Here is a 24,412-nt window from a genome sequence, read left to right on the forward strand (position 1 = left end):
GAGTTCGTTAAATAAATCATTAACTTATTACATAATTTATGTTACTTTGTCTTAATAAATATTCGAATGCTCGTAAGATATTTTGCAATTAGTAACACAGAGTTAGCTAGTTTAGTTAGCCTACTAGTAAGAGTTTTTTGTTTGGGGGTAATCAATACAATCTACGTTGCAATGTTCGATGGCGTGTCGATTCAAAATTATTATCCCATATTAAAAGAGTATGTTTAGAATTTATTTGGGTAATTGATACTATTCATATCGCTTATTATCTTAATCAAATAATGTGTCGAAATTAAATAACCAACGCAACGTATAATAAGAACGAATAAAAGACGTGTAAAAGTCCTGTGAAGACTTTTAATATTCATAAAAAAACCTACCTTCAGTTGGCAAGTTGGCATTAGTTTTGTACTCTCGTTCCTCGTGTGATAGTGACCGCAGCGATCTCGCTGATGATTTGTATTCCATCTCGCGGAGAGCCATGGATGATCCGGAGATGAAGGGTCGTTGGAAACCGATCGTCCGGATTTGATGAGTCGATGCATTTGTACCTAGAATAACTGACATATTTAATGAAACAGGAAATTGTAGGTGTTAATAAGAATACTTATTTAATAAACAAGTATGTACATAGTCAATTTTTATTGTTAGGGATAATATATATATTTTTTATTTAGAACAAACAATTGTAAATACATCGCATATAAAGTATGCGATGTATAATTATCAAAATGATATAAAAGTGTTCAGAATATTCATAGAGTAACTTCGTATAGATTTCTATTATCTCCTTATTTTTTTGTTCTGTAAATTTAATCGCAAAATTTTGGCTTTACGTACAACAAAAGTCAACTTCCGAACGAAAAAAAAAACGTTAAAATTACATTTCCTGGGTTCGAAATAAATAGCCATGTGTCAGTCACCTTATTAGGAACAAAAGTTGTTTTTTCTAAACCAAAAAATGACAGGTTGAACGCCGAAATCCCTAGCGCCGCTGTTTGAAAGGCACCGACGCAATTATATCGATCCCCGTAGATTGAAAAAAATGTGCACATAATTAGTTTATGAGTTTACACAATGTAACGAAATATGCCGCAATTATGCTGTGAAATCGACTCAAACAAATGTGGGGTTAATTACAACACAAAAAGTTTGTGTTTCTTGTGTGCCCATAATATTAATTCTTAGTCGATATTTTTGTAACAGTTTCAACTTTCTGAATTTTAATCTCCGATATAATTGTGGCAAAACTTTCAAATTGTTCTATTGTTTGACAAAGCAGTCGAATACAAATGGGTACGATATATTATAAATACCTATTTATTATTTGAGGACAAAGTAAAGATTTCACTTAAAGTCCTAAAATGTATAAAAAATATATTATAATTATTTATTTTATAGCAGTAATATTTAGCACAGCTATATCGACTGTCGATAATAAACTAGACAAAAGGACATCACAATTAAAGAGGGTCAGTCCGAAGCCGCTTACATCGGGGCATCTACAAATTAAGTCTATTAACGCAAACTTTTAAGTCCCTTGTGCGAGATCTTCCTTTCTTGTCCAGCGGAGTTTGAGGCTTACACGCTAAGTACCTCTTTTGTCCTCAACTCTTTGTTTCGGATATCAGTTCTGTAAGCAGGATTTTCCTTTCCCTGTTTAATCACGCGCGACGTTTAGTATTTAATGCAAGCGAGGGTGACTTTGACTGCCATAGTTGTCTTTGGCAGAAAAATATTAATTTACTTACTTATATGAGTGAAATTGGTTAAAACAATAATCAGTTTTAAATAGTAAAAGGAGTAAATCAAATTTAAATGGTCTTATTAAGCAAAAATACTATGAAGATATTTTTTTAAATACATAAAAACACGAAATCTCAAGTACAAACATTATATATACTCTCAGAAAAACCTTAAATAGTTTGGAATGGGCCTAAGTTTTTACATATTGCTAGCTTTTAGTTCGTTTATAATAATATTGCCTCATATCGTCTATGCTTCACTTAGGAAGTAAGATGTTGCCATATAATTTATATTAGTTCAATCAACCCTAAAGCCAGAGCATATAAATATTTTATTTCTATATTTTTTCTTGTTTAACGGCTTAATATTGGATAGTACGGTGTGGTAAGTACTTACCCAAATGGGTATACAAAAAGTCTTTTTTACTCTTTCTGGCGCATACACGTCATTGGCCAGGGTGCCTAAAGCGCCCTAGTAGGTACATCGTAATAACCACTAAAAACCAGTGGTAGGTACCTTTGCCATCTCTTCGGCGGCCGTTACGGAATCGCTTTCGCATGCTACCGTGATTAATACACAAAAACCCTGTCACCTTACCTTTAATCTCATATTTATCACCATTATTTCGAAAAAGAAAAGAGATTTCTAGATCAGGAAATAATCACAAAACTCAACGATACCCAGTTCAAATCAACAAAATGACGCATATGTTCTACCGATAAATAATAGTTATAACGTTAAATCAACATATTATTTTAGAGACAAAAAATGATAAATCCCAAACACTTTACGATCATCATATAAGTCAAGGCCGGTAATGTGCGGACGGCAATTCGACGTGTCAGTACAAGTATGTAACCCAAAATGAATGTATGATTAGCGAAGGTTTTGGTATTTCCAACACATACATAGTTCCGCTATTAAGTACTTGGTTTTTTCTTGCTCCTAGATATTTTCTCATATTTCCCCAGACCGTTAACTATTTGTTAGTTTAATAGTTACTAAACGGAATTGGCGTCCGGTCACTGCATTTTTTTTGTGTTAATCATTGAAAAGGAACATTCCTACGGCAATTTAACGATTATGAAGAATTCGTTGACAATGATTTCATAATTCATGTACCGCAAAATCTTAAACATTTATTCATAGCTACATTTATGTAGGCTAACAGTAATTTTATTATGATTCAAGTAATTAGGGATACAATTCAATTTAAACTAGCAACTACTTAAGTAAGCGGCTGCTATTGACTGTCAGTTATTATTACCGAATTTGTATACAGAGGGAAGTACCGTATCGATTGATATTATGTTCGAGTAATATGTATAAAATTCTCCATTTGTCTGTTGATCTTTAATTGCTAAAATGTTCCTGTCGGTATAAAATTAGAGCGGATGAAATCGTTTTAAAAGAGAAAGAAAAGTGGGTTTTTGGGACATCTCTTTTTTTAATTTTAAAAATGTGTATAAGTTAATATGCCTTTATACTAGTGAGAACACTATGTGATTTTATTGACATACTTTATATGACGTCACTTGAAATCGAATATGGCCAATTATAGCATCCATATTGCCTCGCTTGTTTTTGTGTTTTTGAAGAAAACCTTCGGTTTTTTTTATTAAGAATACAGATTACAAACATTACTGATATTTAATTAATTCTATTAAAGGTCAAATATCTCATGTCGATTACCGAGCCTTTAGCAAATATAACTTGTTCAATAACCTGTGTTATTGAATACTAGCTGTGTCCGCGAACATGTGCGCGTTTGAATTTAACAAATAAAGAATATTATTGTGGCCTAAGTTACTCCTTATTATATCAGTTATCTGCCAGTGAAAGTCAGGTCAAAATCGGTCCAGCTATTCCAGAGATTAGCCGGAACAAACAGACAGACAGACAGACAAAAATTGTTAAAAATGTTATTTTGGTATATGTAAAAAAGGGCTATTTTAATATTACAAACAGACACTCCAATTTTATTATATGTATAGATGTAAGATGTTATTGAATTTTGTCTCGAGCAGTCGTTTTTCGTGAGTACAAAGGTGATCCGTAGCAGTTGCGTTGCGTGCGTGGAACTTATTACTGGTATAATTTCACTATTGTTTGCCGCCGGCTCTGCTACTCCATATGGCGTAACGTGCTTTTTTTCGCCCGACAGCCAATTTCGATAGTTCGAGCCTTTTAAACAAGTCCTTAGTTTCGCGTGACTGCGTGGATTGCGATAGCGGAAGGCATGTATTATAATTTTCATTAACATCTTATTATTATTTTATTTCATAATACTTAATTGAAAATGAGTTATAATAATGTAAGTATGTTATGGTCTATATTTGGATTACTTGAGATTACTATACCAACATTATTTGAGATTATTTTAGGTAGGTAAGTATTTTGGTAAGTCTCTGGAAAATTTAACATAAAAAACTCTTCCTCCATACTAAGTCGTAAATAGTTTATAGTTATTTCGTTGATAGTATAATACATCATGTATTATAAATAAAGTCGTATAAAACTAATATGAGTGTTATCACTACGTAATAAATAAAAAAAAAACAATGTCAATACTATTATTAATTCCTGAGTGTCCTTCGCCGAATGACCCAACGATATATCACCATACCAGGTCCCGTGGGAAGAAAACTGTTATCAACTCGTAGATAGCAACGCCGCAACCACTGTATCGCGTATGAAAATTATGTACGATAATAATAGAACTGTCCATAAAATATTTTAATTGTTTACGTCTCTCGTGCGGTTTTTGTAACAGGGCATCGAATAATAACAAATTTTGCTCCGGGCAATGACATGTCCATCGATTTATATTTAATTTAGTTTTATGTTAAATACGCATGATGATCGTTTAATAATTTATGCGATTAAATGATTAGTTAATTACTATATACGCCATTTATTATTATAATACGAATGAGTGAAACTGGGCGCGTTACATACGTAAGTAGTAGTTAAACTGAATATACTTTTTTGTTGATTTTTCGATTAATATAGATAAAATTATTGAAGAATGTTAGATTCTAGTAAATAGTGATATTCATGCTGTACAAGAGCAAGTTGAGGGGTCGTTTTCATGCTTGGATACATTTAACAGGCTTTAGGTTCAAAACTTTCTAAGTCTTCCGAAACTGCAACGAATCTATTCTATAATTCGCTTACACTATAATAATTATATTTTTAATCCTTCTTAATAATGAAAGGAATATCATAGTGCAATGACTTGTTTAAATATCTTGAAAATAATATAAAGAGGTAGAGAAAATACTATTAAATAACAATATTTTGAAAAGTAAAATGAAAAAATCTTAATTGTACTAAGTCAAAAGAAATTCATTTCCTCTTCTTCTAACTAGTTTAAATTAAAGTATCAATGATTATAATACAGCCATATGATGTATTCATTCATTCAAGACTTTAATATGATACAAAAGTGCTTTATTGATTTTGATTGATAACAATACAGTTTTAGTACATTGCCTTTGTAAATATAGTTTGAAACTCACTTGTTTTAGATCGAGGCTCCCTCGGGCCGTCAACCGTCACTTTGATTGCTTTTTGGTATGTTGCTACTTGAGGTGGCGTCGTCGATACTGTTATTGTTAACGAAAAACTTTTTCCTGCAACAAAGAAAAATATAACACTTAGTAAAGTTTACATACGTCCCAATATGATCTTACAGTCAAATTTATAAATAATTGATAGTAAAAACAAGTACTGACAACCTAAGCGTTAAATAGAATAAGGAAATGGGTGGAAAACTATGGGTGGAAAACTATAGAATAAGGAAATGGTGGTTATAATTAATAAGGACAATTATTTTTTTAGCTAAATAATAATAAGGTGACAATTAAGACACTTAACTATTCATTTAATTATTATTAAATGTAGAAAAATATAAAACAAACTCAGATATAAAGTCATCTGTGTATTTGCATAAATATGTCATCCCTATACACATATATGTTAAACTAGCAAACATATACACTTGTAATTTATATACGAGGTAAGTAGTAATAAAATAAACTAGAACGCAAAAATTCCGGTAAAAATAATTTTGAGATTTTTGGAATTCGAATTTTATTTACGCGAGAAATTAGCGAGACATTGAAATTATCTAATTTAAATGTACATTAAATTAACAATGTCACTATTTAGGCAAGCCAGTAACAAATTCAAAATAGGTTGATGTATGTTAAATATTGTTGAATGACACCCTCACGTGTGTTGCACATCCCGAACTATTGCAAAACGGATAGGGTTGCCATCGATTTGAATTCAAATTCATTTTTAGAAATAATATTAAAAAAATATCACACTCAAAATGTTATTATATAGTTTCTACTGATAATGCACATTGATCAGCAAAATAAAACAGTAATAATCACTGTTGTGTCATTATAATTATATTAATAATTAATATTTACTTAATTAAAGTTTAAGATGAAATTAAAATCTACCCAAAAGAGCGTTTTGTTTCTGAAACTGTTTAGCACATAAAATTGTATTAGTTTTGAATTCTATTGTTTTTTTTTAGTAAATTTAAATGGTGGGCAAAAAAATTTACGGTTTTTTTCTGATTGTAAGTGGTCATCTTTGCCCATTTGCATCATAAGTAAAGTTGCGGTTGGGTCGCTGGCCTCAACAGAAACGTGTACGTACCCCATTTCAAGCACATTCTAATGCAACATAAACGCGATGCTAGACAATTTTTTGCATAAAGTTTGTTTAAATATTTAGTAAAGAAGTTTTATTCGTTTGCACGACATGCACACGACCATCAGACCAAAATCAAACATCTACGTGAAGTATAATATAATATTACAGGGAAGAGCTCGATGGTAGGCATAAATATATAACTTACATATATCTTATGTAGGTATAAATAAAGATGATATTTACACGGTCCAGTCGAGGGGTGGGTATATCTTGGAGGTGTCAGCCCTACGATCAGCCGATGGAAAATAGCGAGCTTTTTGGGCGCCCGATTTGCGGTCGCCAGTAATGAATGCACCGATAAATACGGAATAAAATTACAGTTAAAATGAGTGGATTAACATGTCTAATGCAGATAATTCGCGTGTAGCGCACTCGATTTAGTATAAATGATTGATCGGCCATAGCCACTCGCGCTATTTATGTATTCCTTTTCAGATTAGAAACGTGTTTAATAAGGAATATCAATATGAATTTTGTCAATCTCTATATTTTTGTTCTTTTTTTGAAATAATAGTGTCATATTTTACATCATAGAATTGTAAAGGCATGAAAGCGAGTAATAACTTTTTTTGGACTTTTTTTTATTTTTTTTAACATTCGATTTGTTCTTCGTTTGTACACGTTAGTGTTTAAAATGTTTTTTTTTTTATGTACATGAATTTTATAAATAATTAGGTAATCTGAGATAAAATATCACAATCTCAATCATACTGCAATTCTCTGTCATAGAACATACATTAATATTGAAGAAATTTATTTTAATTAACTGAATACTCCACCTTTACGTGTACAAAATCACAATATCAAAATCTTCTAAAGTATCCTTCTTAAAGCTGATCTTACTATTTTTTATTAGATAAGTTACACGGATCGATGAATGTACATAAGAAGTGTGTCTATAGTACATTCTAGAACTTATTTAATAAGGGTCTGCTAGATTTAATTCGTTACTGTAACCGAATCTTCAGATCTTGATATTGTCAGTTTATAAAGTTATTAGCCTTATTGAAAATAATTACCATCAAATCAGATTACAATCATACACGATATTGTGCACTAAGGACAAACAATTAAAGTGAAAACAAAATAATGAATGGCAAAAAAGGTAAATGTAAAAGAAAACTATCTTTTCCAGATAACTTTTGGGTATAGGAAGTAGTCTATAGAGGCTATCAGTGTAAACTTTATATGTGAATTTATAAGATGCTTCGCCTTAATGGTGCAAGGAGATATTATTATAAAGACATATAAAAGCCAGCCCAGAGTTAGCTTAATATTTTAGACGTCAATTTCATGCAGAAAATAATTTATCCTGAATCTCTTATTGTCAGAGTAAAATCAACACAATATATCTAAAATATAATTGTGTAAGGACAGGTTAAAACATTCAATAATATTAATTATGTTCAATATTGTTGTTGAATATAAATAATTTTGATGTTACATTGCTATCGTATTTTGTAAAATAGTATTTTTAAAACAGAATATCATACCTACAGACAAACAATAGATAGCTGATAACTACATCGATTTGTTAAATTTCATTGCGGTTTCCACCGATAACGATACATGTGCAAACCATTTCCTGATATACGACGCGAGTTAAGACTTGTAATTATAATATTGCTATTCGTGACATATATTATAATTAATTTATATATAATTACGTATGTAAATGATGATTAAAATTTTACACAATCTGTAAGCTGATGAAATCTGCATAAATATTTTATTTGATTAGACTCTTACTTCGGTATCCTCATCGTCATGCCATACTGCTGTTTCGAAATATCTATTCTATCGAGAATATGAATATGTATATCTATTTAATACAAGATCCAGTATGGGCAACATTTTGAACAAAATTATTGGGTATCGTTGAAAAGGCCCAATCAGCTCAAAAACAAAAGACAATCACAGGTAGAAAAATAATTCAGATTTAAAAAAAGTCATGCAACATTCTTTTCTGTGACAGAGTACCTTAGATTCTGATGCAATCCTTTCTGAATAGCGATGGTAAGATTTAGTAATATACAATTCATTCTTGAATCACCAACAAAAAGTGAACCAAAGATTGATTGCACCTTGATTAATATAAATTTTCGTAACTTTTGCAAACAAGTGACTTTGTATTAGATTATCTGTGCTTGAGTCTGGAATGTTTTACGTAACAAGTTTATAATAATGGAAGATTAAACTCAATCTCATGACCTGGATAAAGCTCCGAGTTTGACATTTTATATTTTCCGCCTGCGTGAGATCTCAATATCGATGTCGCTTTCTCGTAACAAAGCAACATTAGAGTCGAAGGCGACGGCACATTTCAATACGAAAACAAATCACCATAAAACATTGGACGCTAAACTCCAAAGGCGTGTCGTGAACGATGTGAAATATTGCATTTAAAATCGCTATTAAACTTAATGCATTTCGCGTGATCACTCATCAACAGTTTAGGACCTAACACAATACGCGCGAAGCTATAAAATATAACATTGTATTTGAACGGTCGTCTCCTGGAGGTGTTGAGAGTGTTGCGTGAAATATTCAATTATTGTGCGCGGGCGCAGGTGGGCCGTAGAGTGAGGGTAGGGAGGGAATGGCAGCCATCTTGATTTACGATCGAGCGTAAATCCTGAATGACATTTGTGAGAGAAGATGAGTCGCTTACCAATGCTTATGTAGTCGAGTATGACACGATTCCAGTAAAAAAACCTCTTCAAATTCATCGAATAATACCAAGATTATGTACTTACATACTCATGAAATATCACCTAGATATAACATAAGAATCATAAAGAAAATGAAAATCTAGTATGACAGTAACATAAGAATTAAAGCATTGCTGACAAGTACAATAGATAGTCTAGGAAAGGTTCATTAATCCCTGTTCGTCATCAAATTGACTATGAGTGCACGAATAAAAAGAAAAGATAAAGCTGTATGATGATGACCGCTATACAAAATGATTTGGTCACACTCTGGTCACGACGTTTACGTGCCGACCGCTCGTTCCTAATTATGTGTTCAGGTTGATGACGAGATTGAGGAACGATTTTTTTGACAGAATTTGCGTAATCGTTTTTGATTTGCTTTCAAATGTCTCGATGATTATTAAATTTGACGGTCGATCTAAGTTACGTCGGTGGAGATTACATGTCGACCTCAATAAAATATAAAGAATAGTAAAATATTTTGAAGTTTTTAATAAAACCTTTTTGATGTCTACTCTGCAAAAGTAGAGATTGCAAAGTAATAAAATTAGAATTTATAATAGATCTTTGGATTTAAGATTCTAAGGTCTGTAATATAATTCTAAGATCGTATGATTTTTAACCAAATTATATGAAAATGAATTAACATATTCGAAATACTGATAAAATATTAATTAAATTATTCTGATATTAGTGTAGGAAAAAAAAAATTATACAACGAATGAGATGAATTATAGATATCGAAACTGACGAATTTAAAAGACCGTTCACATATCGATATTTTTTTGTTCTAGATCAAAATTAATAACAACAATATCGATATCCAAAATTAGTGCACACCAGTGCCCGCCTGTCTGATCGCATCACGTCGCATTAGTGCTGTTGTGATGTTATGTCACAACCGTGCCACTTCACTACTGGTGTCGACTTACGTTCCTACCCAACCAGATAAAGTATACAAAAAATGCATCTTGTAATGCACTAAAACCAACAAAAAAAGTACTTAGATATCCAACTCAATACAGTTTTTTCACTATCTACTACAGCGTCATCCAATTGAGTGTATGTTCTTACTTTTCAGAATAACATATTTATGAAATAACTTTATATCGTATTATTACGTGAATTTAACAGTAAGACAAAAGACAAATGACAAATGTAATATCTTCTGAATCAGAATTTGCAACAGCTGATCTGTCCTTGAAACAGTATGGAGGACGTACGAAAACTATCATCAGCCTCTTTGGTCAGATGTGTATGAGAGTGGGCCACTAAGATAACGCTTAAAAATCAATGAGATGGGATATGTATTACGAAATTAGAACAATTTAAAACTTAATCAACAATCAATTAAGAAACAAACTGAAAAGGTTTATAGACGACATATTATTGCGGAAAGACGTACATTATAATAAGAAACATTAGGTATAAATGTTATTAATAATGAATAATTTTGAGGCAAGGGGATAATGGAAAAAATACGTGACGGGGGATAACTGAGAATATGATTAGTTAGAGAAATTAATTAAAGATGCTAATAAAACCTAAACCAATACAAATAAACATATTATTATATTACAGAAATTGTTTTGTTTAGATTTGAAGTTTTAGTGAGCCAGTGTAACTACAAGCACAATAAACATATCTTAGTTTTGGTGACGCATTGACGATGATGAAATAGGTCTCATTTTTTGAGATGATGATGATGGCATTTCCTTTATTTTTTTCACTTGACATACTTTTCAATGATTGAACTAAAAAATAACTAAACTAACTTAATACCTGTAAGTGTGAAAGATAATATCGTAATGAAATACATTTATTTAAAGATTACAAATACAAGATTTCCTTATACTCAAAATATTTTTTAAATAAAGTAAAGAATGAATTTATAATTTATTTAATGTCGTATATCTTAGACTACAAAAGGTTGTAATTATAACAAAACATTACGACGAATGAGCCCGTTTTTGACTTTTCGTAGTATGACTATAAATTCATCGACGAAACTAAAGTAGCAATATAGAGGCGGGAATAATGAGCCAACTATATTAATAATTATGCAAATCAAATTAATTGCGTAATCGTTTCATTAAAACAAATTTATATAGTCGTTAGTAACAGTATGAAATGTATTTCTAACCGATTTCAAAAGTATTTCAAAACATTGCTGTTGGTTGACGAATAATACGTTTTTTTTTTGTTTTAGATTAAATCGAGAATGTCTGTTAAACAAATATCTATGCTTTCGCAATTTGTTGACGGGAAAATAGTCGTTTCAGACATAGAAAGCGAACGAAACATTAAAACAAATAAAGTTTCAAATGTCACACATTAATAATTGTATGCGACATTTCTGAAATACGATATATACGAAGTCTTATGTATCCAAGTATGCAAGGACAGACATGTAATACAACCTTATGTATAGTACTGACCAGTCAGAGACGTTAAGAAAATCTGAGATTTTACAACTCACAAGCCCATGTGGGTAATGGCGGCGATGCGCGCGCGCAATACAATGGAACAGTAAAGCGCGAACGTCGTTTACAGCCTGCGGTTTGGAAATTAAAATTCGAAGTCCTGATCTGTGATGGAGAAAGTTCTGGGATGTGTCAGAGGTACGTAATATTGAATATCTTTCTTTATGTGTCAAATTAAAGTCAATTTCTACTTTCAATTTCCTATAGCTAATTGGTATTGTAAGCAGGACGTGATCTAACGTCAGCCCTCGGTATTCCATAATTTATCAGACGGATTTCTAGCTGTTTTGCATGTACGTGTAACTTACCTGCCTTCTTAATAAGAACAACAACAACAGCCTGTAAATTCCCACTGCTGGGCTAAAGGCCTCCTCTCCCTTTGAGGAGAAGGTTTGGAACATATTCCACCACGCTGTTCCAATGCGGGTTGGTGGAATACACATGTGGCAACATTTCTATGAAATTTGTCACATGCAGGTTTCCTCACGATGTTTTCCTTCACCGCTGAACACGAGATGAATTATAAAGACAAATTAAGCACATGAATCAGCGTTGCTCGCCTGGGTTTGAACCCGTAATCATCGGTTAAGATGCACGCGTTCTAACCACTGGGCCATCTCGACTCGAAGTATTTATTTTGTTTCTTAATAAGAAACAAAATAAATACTTTTAAAACAATAAGGTTTGATTAGAAGGTCAGATATATGTAACATGATAGGGCTCTAATTTTGATTCTTCTTTTTCGAATCTCGAACTCCATATCAAAATATATTGAAGTTTCCTTTCCAATGTAACGTTCAGTAAGAGTGATCGTTATCGATCTCACGTCGAACGATATTAATAAACCTTTAGAATATGAATATGAATATGATTATGATGAATATTTTTATCCCTGAAATGTCTTTATATTGTGTACTTTTTCATTTTCTTTTTTTATTGAATAGGTTGGCGGACGAGCATATGGGCCGCCTGATGGTAAGTGGTCACCATCACCCATAGACAATGACGCTGTAAGAAATATTAACTATTCCGTACATCGACAATGCGCCACCAACCTTGGGAACTAAGATGCTATGTCCTTTGTGCATGTAATTACACTGGCTCACTCACCCTTCAAACCGGAACACAACAATACTGCGTACTGATGTTCTAAACGGTTAGCTGAATAAACACTATAATAATCACTTGTAGAAGCAATTTTTAATTTGAAAATAAATATTGGTAGTTGTTAAAAAATCTATACCATATCGAAAAATACCCGTGATAGTTTATTATGTTTTTTCATTTTTTATTGAAATTCTTTTCGTCGGTTAGATATTCTAAATTTGTTGAAAAAACTTACTAAAACGTATTTATCTTTTGTTTATTTTCTTTTTAATATTATATTTTTATCGGTATGATTTTGATGCTAATGAAATATATATTTAATAACTTGCTATTTTTCGCGAATCTGCAGTATTGTATACGTATTTATGCTAAATTGTTTAAGTTATTTGATATTTATACTACAGTGATACCAGAAAAGTCAAAAATAGAAGTTTGCGTATTCAAAATTTAATATATAACGCTTAGTACCTCACCACACAACAGCTATTATGTTTATCGCATTTAGACTCTAATGATAAACTTTAAACGCAACATCGTTTAGCCGTGTATTTAAACTCTTTCTTTTGACTAAATGTTATTGAACGTATTCAATGTAATGTAACACACATTCCCAAATTTAGTGTGGAAACGTTATTACGGACAAGCTTAACTAATACAGTAGAGGATAATAATTGGTTAATCTAGCGATGGCCGCTGTTAGGGTTGCCAGAAGTCTGTCACGTGTCACTTTACAATAGATTATAAGATTATTTTAATGAAGTTTTCAAGCTTAGATGCAAATCAATTTAATTTAATAAGTTTTTTTTTTTTTTTGTTCTATTAAAAGTGACATAGATTATCTTTTGTTTTTTTTTCAGAAAGGAAAAACAATACAAAAAATAATTGCCACAATTGTTGACTATTTTGATTGTTTTGACGTTGAAACGACGCAACAATTTAGGAATTGTTGTTTTATATCTAGAAATATATGTAAGAAATATTTTGTTGATTATCTGTTTATTGGTATTTTTAATAAGGTTATGTAGAAATATAAATGTTTGTCTGCCCTGCCTCTGCTGTCAACCTTTGGTCAGCGGCTAGATCGCCATGATTTGCTACTAGTGCCTAATAACAGGCTTATGGATTTTATTGTCCGGTTCTACTTGTACAATTCTAATGTTCATCGGATGGAACTTCGATTTTCATTGCCTAATTGACATATATCCTAACTCTAATATTATAAATGCGTAAGTGAATTTGGTGGTTTGTAACGCTTTCACATCTTAACTACACAACCGATTATCATGAAATTTTTAGGGTTTCGGAAAACTGTTAAGATCATTTTTTAATACTTAGGTAAAGCCGACGAAAAGCTTGGCGACTGTTGACGAAAATTAGTTACTTCTTTGTAGTTGTACCCTTGTATTTATGTTTAGGTAAAAATAGAGCAATTTGGTAACTAAATATATTACTTTTAAAAAATTGTTACTTTTTCATAAAACAAAGATACAAAAAATTTAAATAAAATAAAATAGTACAGACCTCTGCCGCTCCTCCCGACAAATCGAAGGTCATTAAACTTGGCAACCCTGTTCTTCATCACAGCTGTGTTGTTTCTTAGTTCCGCGGAGCAGTTCTCGTCGTTTCCCGCCCGCACCGTGACCTGCGTGCCGTCTAGCACGTCGCCCAGGGCCACTACCTTGAAGCCTCCTGGTAACGTCTTGTTCGACCGCCAGTGCTGCGGCAGCATGGAACACATGTAGTCTGGACTGCCGGTCCGTACTGAGAACAATATAATATACTACTATTAATATAATTTACTATACTATTATTAATATTGAAATCTCTAACGAATATATATATGTTGTATTCTTTCAGGTGTAGGCATGGGTAATATGAGATACACGTAGATATAAAATCTGATGGGTGAAATTTAGAGGAAAATGAAAAACAATTTAAATTTAAGCAAGGTATCATTCACACGGAAGCAGGGGGAGGCCTACGCCAAAGAGGCGACTTCGACAAAAGATTAGCTGCATGTTTTAAGAATAATATATTTTGATATGCAATTAAATTAATGAAATTATATAATGAAAATGATGATGATACATAAGTAATATAATTGCAATATTGTGTGTGTGTCTTGTGGTGGAATAAAGGGTATTTTATTTTTATATATTTATATCATTCACACGATGCATGTAACATTGGCAAACTAATGATTTTGTTTAAATAAAAAATATGAGTGAACTAAATGTAATTATCATTTTACATCATGCGTCTGAAATTATAACTATGATTTTCTGTGATTACATATATCTACAAGCAATATATTTATTTGATTTATTAATGACAACATAGTCTGTCTATATTGAAAAAAACATTGAAAGCTAATTGAACCTAAATATTTTTTTTCATGGCCATGTGCACAAAAGAATTCCCGTTTGATCGTTGTTTGGGTGAAGTTACCAAACCGATTTTTGTTTTATACGAATATATCGCATCGAAAAACCGGTGGAAATGTGGAAAGTTTCATACAAGATTTTGGTATAATTGTTGCATCGCCACTGATATCATAAATGCGAAAGTAACTCTGACTGTTTGTGGCTTTTTTTAATTCAAAGCCGCTCAACCGAATTTGATGAAATTTCGTATGAAGCACTTTTGAACACCAAGGAATGTTGTGGGTTATTTTTTGTGCACCAAACCTTGAAACGCGAACGAAGCCGCGGGCGCAAACTAATAACTAAATGATACTCTATACACTTATTATTTTTATATAATTTCAAAGCCGAGATGGCCCAGTGGTTAGAACAGGTATTTGGTTTCATACCAAGGAAGCACCACTAAATTTTCACGTACTTAATTTGTTTATAATTCATCTCATGCTTAGCGAAGTAAAACATCGCAAGAAACCTGCATTATTCTAATTTCAAATAAATTCTATCACATTTGATATTTGATACCGCCAATCCCTATTCGAGCAGCGTGGTAGAATATGCTACTCTCTTTCTCGTCAAAATGAGAAGAATCTTAGACCAGCGGGATATTTATTGTTATTACTATTAACTGAATATATTCTGGAACGATCCGAAATCTAAACTTTAGCTGAAAAATTGTAAGAGACAAACAACCATGGTTGCGGTAGCTGGGTTTTGTGCAGTCAAATGGAGAAATTAGATCAAAAACGGTCGGAAACTTCACGAAGGAGGTTTTATTGCAGTTACATTGCAGAAACGTTGTGGTAGCACAATACAGATCTCCAGAGAGAGCCAACTACGATTCTTTAGCATGAGGTATATGAAAAGGTAGATTCCATGAATATTGGTCATTGTTAATTTATGATTAAAAAACTTTAGATATCGTTACATAGTATTAAACAAAGTCGCTTTTCGCTGTCTGTCCCTATGTAAGCTTAGATCTTTAAAATTACATAAAGGATTTTGATGTTTTTTTTTAAATAGACATATAAGTTTAGGAGGATTTATGTATGATATATATGCACAATATAGTAGATATGTTTCTCAACGCTGATTATTTGAGAGGTTTTAAGGTAGTATCGTAAACAAAAACATTTTAATAACATCATTAAACCTGTGCGAAGCCCTGTCGGATAGCTCTCAATGTAATAAATTCAGGCATTTTTGGGAAATTATATTGATATCTCATAAAATGTACTCTTTGAATACTTCGTAACGTCATTCGTTAACATGACTGTACTGAGACTGTTTTTAATTCGACGCAATGACATACATTTAATTGAATCGTCATTAGGAGGAAAGAGAATGATGATTTAAAACCAATTTATTAATTGATAAACATAATTATTGTACTTCTAGTGTACTTATTAAAAGGTTCCTGGTAAAAACGTTTTGCGATCAATATTTGGATGTTTGTAATTTATCAGAAATACCCGACAATACAGTATAGGTTTATAGTATATATTTTATAGTATATATTTTCATTTTACAAAAGAGAGCAGTTCGGCCTATTAATAATCTTGGAACTAGAGACTGTATTTAATGTGTTTTTAACAAAGTAGGAATATTAAGTATTGTGTCCTAATATATTTACAATAATATTATGTATATTTACAGTAACATCGATAACTTGGATAGAATCAGTTATAATAATCATTGTATGTACCCGAGACGTAAGGATAGGCGTTAAAAAACGCCAAGTTTCAATCTCTGCAAAGTCAATAAATCCTTCTTGGGCAAGTTGTCTGTTTCTATAATAAAATTCCACAGATATTTTTAACTTTTCCGTTTCATAAATTTGAGTCATTTACTCGCATATTACTCAATACTAGATTATATTAAGATAATAAATAAGTGGAGCTAATACTTGTTGACTTCCATGTTTTTAAATGTTGAAAAAGAATTTAACTACTGTGTTTCTTGCCGGATTTTCTCGGTAGAATCTGCATTCCGAACGGTGGTAGCTCCACTTAATATAGTTTGTTAAATGACGATTCAAAAATGCTTGTAATAGTTTATATGTACCTATAAAGAATATTTTCTTTTTTTTTTAAACTAAATATTGGAAAGTGTCACTGTGCAGTGATAACATTGACAATCGGCTGTTTGTGTTATGCATTGTTTGGTATAAAGAAAGCCGAAAATGCAGTGGTACACGTAAATCTTAATCGATGTTTCGTTCAAACTCCAATTCTGTAAACTGAATTTTCATGTCTATTTATCTTTAAAAAGGTTTCTTGTTTAGTAGGTGAGGTGCACTTTTTTCATGAAATACCTCTTTACTCCTGAAAGTTGGTTGCATTTTGAAAGATTCTCTATCTATTGCTATGAAATAGTTTCTAATGAGGTGATCCCGGTCCATTCTCGAACATATTGCTCAAAAATTTGCTAACAATAATTACAAGAAGTTACATTTGCAAGCTATCGACACTCATAGCATTTTAAAAAATAGTAATGAGTTGATTCAGTTGTTTATATGTTTCACGAATAGAGTCACGTATGGGGTAATAAACCGAGTAATCTAAATTATTATGGAGTAGCTATCTATACACATGGAATATATTTAATTGGAAATACCATAAAAATGAGATTAAACGAGGAAAATCATGTGTATTTAATTTATATAGCTCATTGCACCTCGTATCGTCAGGTCACATTCGTAATAAATTGACAGCTATGGACCACTAATGATAAACAAAGGACTCGTTTCCTCCCCGACTTTGCCTGCGCAGCTATGCGTATGAAGATCTCTTGCTGAATATAAAATGTTTCGTTTGACATCTATCCAAAAAGTTTGCATATTTATTTAAATGATATAGTCACCAAAAAGTGACGTCCGTAATATAATTCGATCGCTGGGTATGTCTGTTCTCCAGTAGCTGTGGTAGCTGTATATGTATTTGAAGTTACATTTCGTTAATGATTCTCTATATCTAAGATTCTGGAAAAGCTGTACTTATACGTGTACTTATTACGCCCGCATCTTTAATATTTTGTCACGTTTGACGAATTAAAAATTTCATTAAAATGTTTGAAGGTTTTTTCTCGTGATATACTCATAGACCGGTCTTTATCTTAATTATTATTTTTGCCACAACTTTGTTTGTTTAGTAGTTTATACGGCTACGATTCATGAAATCCAGAATTCACGCAAGCAATTATATGTTATTAGGTTTTTCCCTTAAAATAATTAATTAATAGCAATCCGTATTCGAAGTTGCCTCAAAAGTACGTAAAACTGTAGGTAATGCGGATAATCCCAATCATTTCGGCTTGCTGTGTGGTCAATATTTAGTCAAAATTTATTGAGGCCGCTAATCAACACAAAAACCCATCCTTAAAAAAACCTCATTCTTAAACGATCTCGTTATAAAGTATTAAATCCTGATGCCCGAATGAGCAATTAAAATTTTACGTAACAACTGAAGCCGTTTTGGTATGCGGTTTAACACTAGGTACCATCGAATTTCTTAAAAACCAAAGTAGCGGTATCGGGCATGAAAAAACATTAATAGTTTAACTGTGGTTTCTCTATTTACGGAAGCCCAGGCTATGTACAAATTATAGGCCGCAAGCGTTACTGCGGTTGACGCTTGATAAAGGGCTACAGTTGCTTCTTCACTACTGAATCTTCAATTTTGTAGGGAAAGCGGCAAATTGATCTACGTTGATTTGATTACTATCTGTGTATTAAAATTAGCGCTCAGAATATATAACTGTATTTTAACATAATTTTATTCACGATGTAAATACTTCAAGGAGAAAATATATGTACATTTTCCATGATTAAGGTTTTGCGTCAACGGAAGACCATTTTTTGTTCTACCTACCTGTGGTAAAAATATATAATAAAAAATCCTATATATCTCGAAGGAATTCAAAAAAATGTATTGTATATATGTTTATTCACAAGCCTACCACAGGGCAAGCAATACAATGTTACTAGCTGCTCCGCAACTTGGAAGGCTTAAGCCATAGTCAGCTTGCATTAAACATACATAGAGCTCCACCTCGTGAGTTGCAGTGTGATGTCATATTGTTTGATAAGATTACTAGATCCTGGTAAAAAACAAACGGACAAATTTCAGCTCCAGCTATACAGCAATATCAATATATCATGGTTGCATTAATTGATAGTGTGAGGAGCAATTATAAGGTTGTTATTTAACATTAACCTGCCAAAATGCCCCAAGAATTTGGCATTCTTCAAAATAATTCTATAAATTTGTTATATATTCTCGATAGTAAAATTACCGAATGTTTTTTCGTGATTGTGGATTCCCGGTTTGGCAACTGAATTATAATTCTAAAACGGAACGCTTTAAGCTGGTTTTCGTTGTGGTTATTTTATTTCAAGCGTGGAATAGTGAAATAATAAACTGTAATTGGCACTACAGAATTCTCTTAGCATAATGTAAGTGAAGTTGAAAAAATCTATACAAATTATACATGCGAAAGTAACTTCGTCTGACTGATTGTCTGTATGTCTGTTACGCTTTCATGATTTAACCGCTGAGCCAAATAAATATAAATAAATAAATATGAGACAACATCACATACATTACTCTGATCCCAATGTAAGTAGCTAAAGCACTTGTGTTATGGAAGATCAGAAGTAACGACGGTACTACAAACACCCAGACCCAAGACAATATAGAAAACGAATGATAATCTACATTGACTTGGCTGGGTATCGAACCCAGGACCTCAGAGTGGCGTACCCATGAAAACCGGTGCACACACCACTCGAACACGGAGGTCGTCGAAATGGGATGGAGTTTTGTATGGCGTAATTTTGGATCCAAAGAAAGGACACGCGCTACTTTTTTTACATTTTTTATTTTATTTCATATCATAAACTAGCGACACGCCCGGGCTTCGCCACCCCGCATGAGTGCAATGCTGTTACTAAATATACAACAGATTGTCTTACAACGTTCACAACTTTTTTATCATTAGACAAAACATATCGCTAAATCCCTGTGTTTTAAGCATGGGATATCTTCGAAAATATTAATTTAAATTTCATGTTACAAAGGGTGAGGGTCCATATAGTACTAATTTATTAACATAAGAATTAATAACCTTAAATTCTTAAATATATACAAAATATATACTATTAATAATTAATAATATGGGTCCATATTGATCTATATTAAATGCATAGTGTGAGTTATTTGTGAGAGATACACGATATTTTTAGGTATTACAATATTATTTATAATATAATTTTAATGTACATTTTAGAGTACACAGCGTTTGCAATGTAAACACAAAATATAATTATTTACGACATCACTTTAGAAACATCTAAAAGTATCACAGTTTCTCTACTATTTTGCTCATGTATTATACACGTAAACTTTCCTCTTAAATCAATCTATCTAAAAAAAACCGCACAAATTGCTGTTGTGTAATTTTAAAGATCAAAGCATACACAGGGACAGACAGCGGTAGGCCACTCTGTTTTATACTATGTAATGATATGAACTTAAATATTTGCGTGACGGTTGAGTAATCGGTCGTAATACGCGTAAGTCAATAGATTACGATAATGAAATTCGAGTTTAAGTAAAGTTCACTGTTTATTTTTTCTCGTATTAACATATAATATATTCATGTCAACACGTTGTTTATTATTTTAACCTGGAATTGAAAATTTTCCTAACGTCGCCTGTTTGTTTATCAAATGTTATGATTTAACAGCGTATTTCTTCACGCTTTCTTGAATTACAGGGAAAATAGTATCACATATCAAGCATGTACTTATTATAAATAAGTCTAAATATACATTAATAAAGTAGTGCTTTATATAGATCCCAATGTAAGTAGCTAAAGCACTTGTGTTAAGGAAAATCAGAAGTTACGACGGTACCACAAACACTCAGACCTAAGACAACATAGAAAAGTAATTAGCTTTTTCTACATCAACTTGACCGGGAATCGAACCAAGGACCTCGGCGTGGCATACCCATGAAAACTGGTGTACTACTCGACCACGGAGGTCGTCATATATAACTTGATATTAAAATAGATGTGAATCTATCATCAGTTCTAAAAATAGATTCTACCGTGAATAAACGGCATAATTACCTACCTACCTACTCGAGACGTAAACAATTAAAAAACGTGTATAGATATTTTTAGATAACAACATAAATTTGACTATGTATAACTTGTTATTAAATTTAAACTGACTTTTGAACTTCGGGATTTTTATTCTAATTTAAGATTTTTTTGGTTGTCCACATGAACGCAAACAAATACGAATAATCTTAAAAAAATGCGTTATTTGCTCTGATTGCTTAGAATATTTTCTTTAAAACTTTAAATAACCATTGTTTAATGAATGTGACTTAAAAATAGGAACTTAACATGGTTGTTTATTGATTTGAAAATTATTCAGGTGGATGTTTTGTCCCACTCAGTACATAATTATGTTTCTCTCGCTTTCCAAACTGAATTCTTCTGAACATCATTTAACCATCCTTAAATGAATGTCTTATGGAGGTCGCTTGTGTGTTTGTATGTATGATACAAGTACTGGATTTTTTACATTTATATTTTGTACACGTTCTATTTAAGGGATCCTCATGTCAACTTATTAAAAGAAAAGAAAAAAGTATGACCTTTCTACTGATTTTAAATGTTGACATATAATAAGAAGACTTTATACAGTAGAGGAGGACTTAGGAAAATTCTTCACAGCTGATCAATGTCTTCTCCACCATAAGCTTATTTTAAATAGATAAGGCAGAATTATATCCAGCATATATAGAATTCGTGACTTTTGATTACATTTTTTAAGTTTGCTGATACTAGCTACTTTCTGTGTATAAGACCAACTATAGCGCAGGCTGTTTCAAATATTTAGCGTCAATAAAAAGAATGATACCTCAAAATTGTCGAAAATAAGTAAAATCCCGCTAAGTTTCTTTTGCTGTTACTTTTCAGATCTTGATTGTATCTTTTCGAAACTTTAGTAGAATTCTTATTCATTAAGTCAAATTTTGAAGTCAGTATACAATATAAATGTTGAATAATTTTGTCTATGACTGTCCGAATAATCTATTTTGTTGTAAATTTATAAAACATACAAACATGTAAAACACTAGTAGCCGCCCGCGGTTTCGCTCGCTATTTTGTTTGTTGGTGACAACCAACACCCAAAATATTTTTACTCGACACATGACCATGTGTCGAGTAAAAATAGAAGTAGCCTATCCTTCTTTGGAGTTCAAGTTTGCTTCATACCAAATTTCATCAAATTCGGTTGAGCGGTTTGATCGTGAAAGAGCGACAAACATAGTTACTTTCACATTTATAATATTATAATATAGATTGTAACTGTGCATATAGTACTTACTTTACAGAAAAGACCCGGATCGGAATTTTGAGTTCCAAGATTATAGAGAATCCTGTTCTAATGGAACAAAGTTTTCTATGTTGTAGATTGAAATAGTTTTAATATATAGAGAGTTTCTTCAACTTAATACGCTCAAAAATTATGGACGTATAATATTAGAAAACATAAATACATTTTTACTAATAGCAGTATCAATACCAGTTAGTGGTCCACCTTTTCTAACCGCGTAACTTGCGGATCTGAAACTTCCTCTAAGGGACGTTACATGAAATTTCCTCAGAAGTTTTGTGTCGAAGTGACCCCTAAAATAGTGTAGACATTACGTATTATCATCTAATATTAGTTTAACAAAACAATATCGTTAATCTTTTCTATATAAAAAGGAAGACCATTAATATATGTATTGTATATACCGAAAATAGAAAGAAAAATGTTTTAGCACGGTTTTATTCTTGGTACAAATAAGGAAAAAGAGTTTTTTTTTTAACTATAAAGAAATTAAATTAAATATGATTTAGTTCATATACACTAGTTTCTGTTTTGCAATTTGACACTTGTTTTTGGGGTCGAGCGTTTGAAGTATAAAATAGTATTCTAATTATGTATTTTGTAGTGATAAATCACTACTTTATCAAATTCGTTTAGGCGTGAAAGCGTACCAGACAGACAGTCAGAGTTAGTTTCGTATATACAAATAATATAACTAAAGATTACACAACCACCTTCCTGTATTATAATATCAGCCTTAATATAATTAATAATCATAATACATCTAGCAGAACAACACCACAGTATCGGCAGTTTAACCGAAATCAATATATTTTAAAATTAATACTTATATCAGATATGGCTTTAATTTAAAATATTTTACTCAAGGATTGTAGGATAGAATTACGCTTGAAATTAAGCTCGTATTTTTTAAAGCAGAGATGGCCCAGTAGTTAAAAAGCACGGGTAGTTGATGATTGTGGGTTCAATCACATGTTAATAGACTAAGTACTGCTGTTTGGCGGTAGGATATATAATGGGGGTGTTACCAGAACGCACTGCCCGGAGTACCCATTCCATTAGTTTTTATCAAGACGCCCGGCACAAAGCCCTTCCAATATGATAAAAGCTGTTTATGACAAATCAAACGTAAATATATGATAGATGTTTCTATATTGAAATTGTTCATAAGACAATTTTAAACAAAAGAATCCTTACGGGCTTTGCATAATGATTTGTAAAGTTACACAAATTAGTTACTGGTGTTGTAAGTTTTTTAGAGCCAATGTGGAGGCACTAGTTCGAACAGCCTGACCTCATTAGCCCTCACCGAACGGCCTCATTATCATGAGTGCCTTTCGTCCTTTCCTCGACAAATTGTCGCTAATTGTAATGTGCTTTGTTAATGTGATTACATGAGATTTGAAGATTGGAGCAGTTCATTTATAACAAGAGACAATAGAGTATAAACTAATAATATAATTATCTAGGAATGTTAATATTTCAAGGAAAATGTCGCAAAATAAAGTTTGTAGACAAATAAAGGCACCTTCAGGACTATTCCGTGTTTAGCCTTGATAACATTTAGGAAATTTACTAAAAATAACTCAGGAATTCAGGGCTTTGGGATTTGTAGTTTTAAAAGTGTACAGTCACTCGACAAAATAGGTAGTAATAATTATGGAACAAACAAATTAATATAGAAAATTGTAAAACTGTATTTTAAAATCAATCGTCCACCTCGATCGAAAACGACGCCTCTACGAATTTACGTGCTAAGATCGTTTCATGTAAAGATATGCGTTGATGTCTTTT

General features: G+C 31.9%; 1 protein-coding gene across 2 annotated transcripts in view; it reads right to left on the bottom strand.

Annotated features, from left to right (window-relative positions):
• Positions 1-24,412, bottom strand: part of LOC124537014 (protein lozenge-like) — a 51,019-nt gene that overhangs the window by 24,345 nt on the left and 2,262 nt on the right. The window contains exons 2-4 of one of the 2 annotated variants that reach the window (XM_047113722.1): positions 14,306-14,545; positions 5,268-5,381; positions 381-560 (exon numbers count right to left, since the gene is read on the bottom strand). In XM_047113722.1, the coding sequence (XP_046969678.1) occupies positions 381-560; positions 5,268-5,381; positions 14,306-14,545 (534 nt within the window). The remainder of the gene's footprint in view (positions 1-380; positions 561-5,267; positions 5,382-14,305; positions 14,546-24,412) is intronic. The other variant, XM_047113723.1, reaches the window with a different exon arrangement.

The sequence above is a fragment of the Vanessa cardui genome, chromosome 17 (genome assembly GCF_905220365.1).
Source record: "Vanessa cardui chromosome 17, ilVanCard2.1, whole genome shotgun sequence".
NCBI classification, from domain to species: Eukaryota; Metazoa; Arthropoda; class Insecta; order Lepidoptera; family Nymphalidae; genus Vanessa; species Vanessa cardui.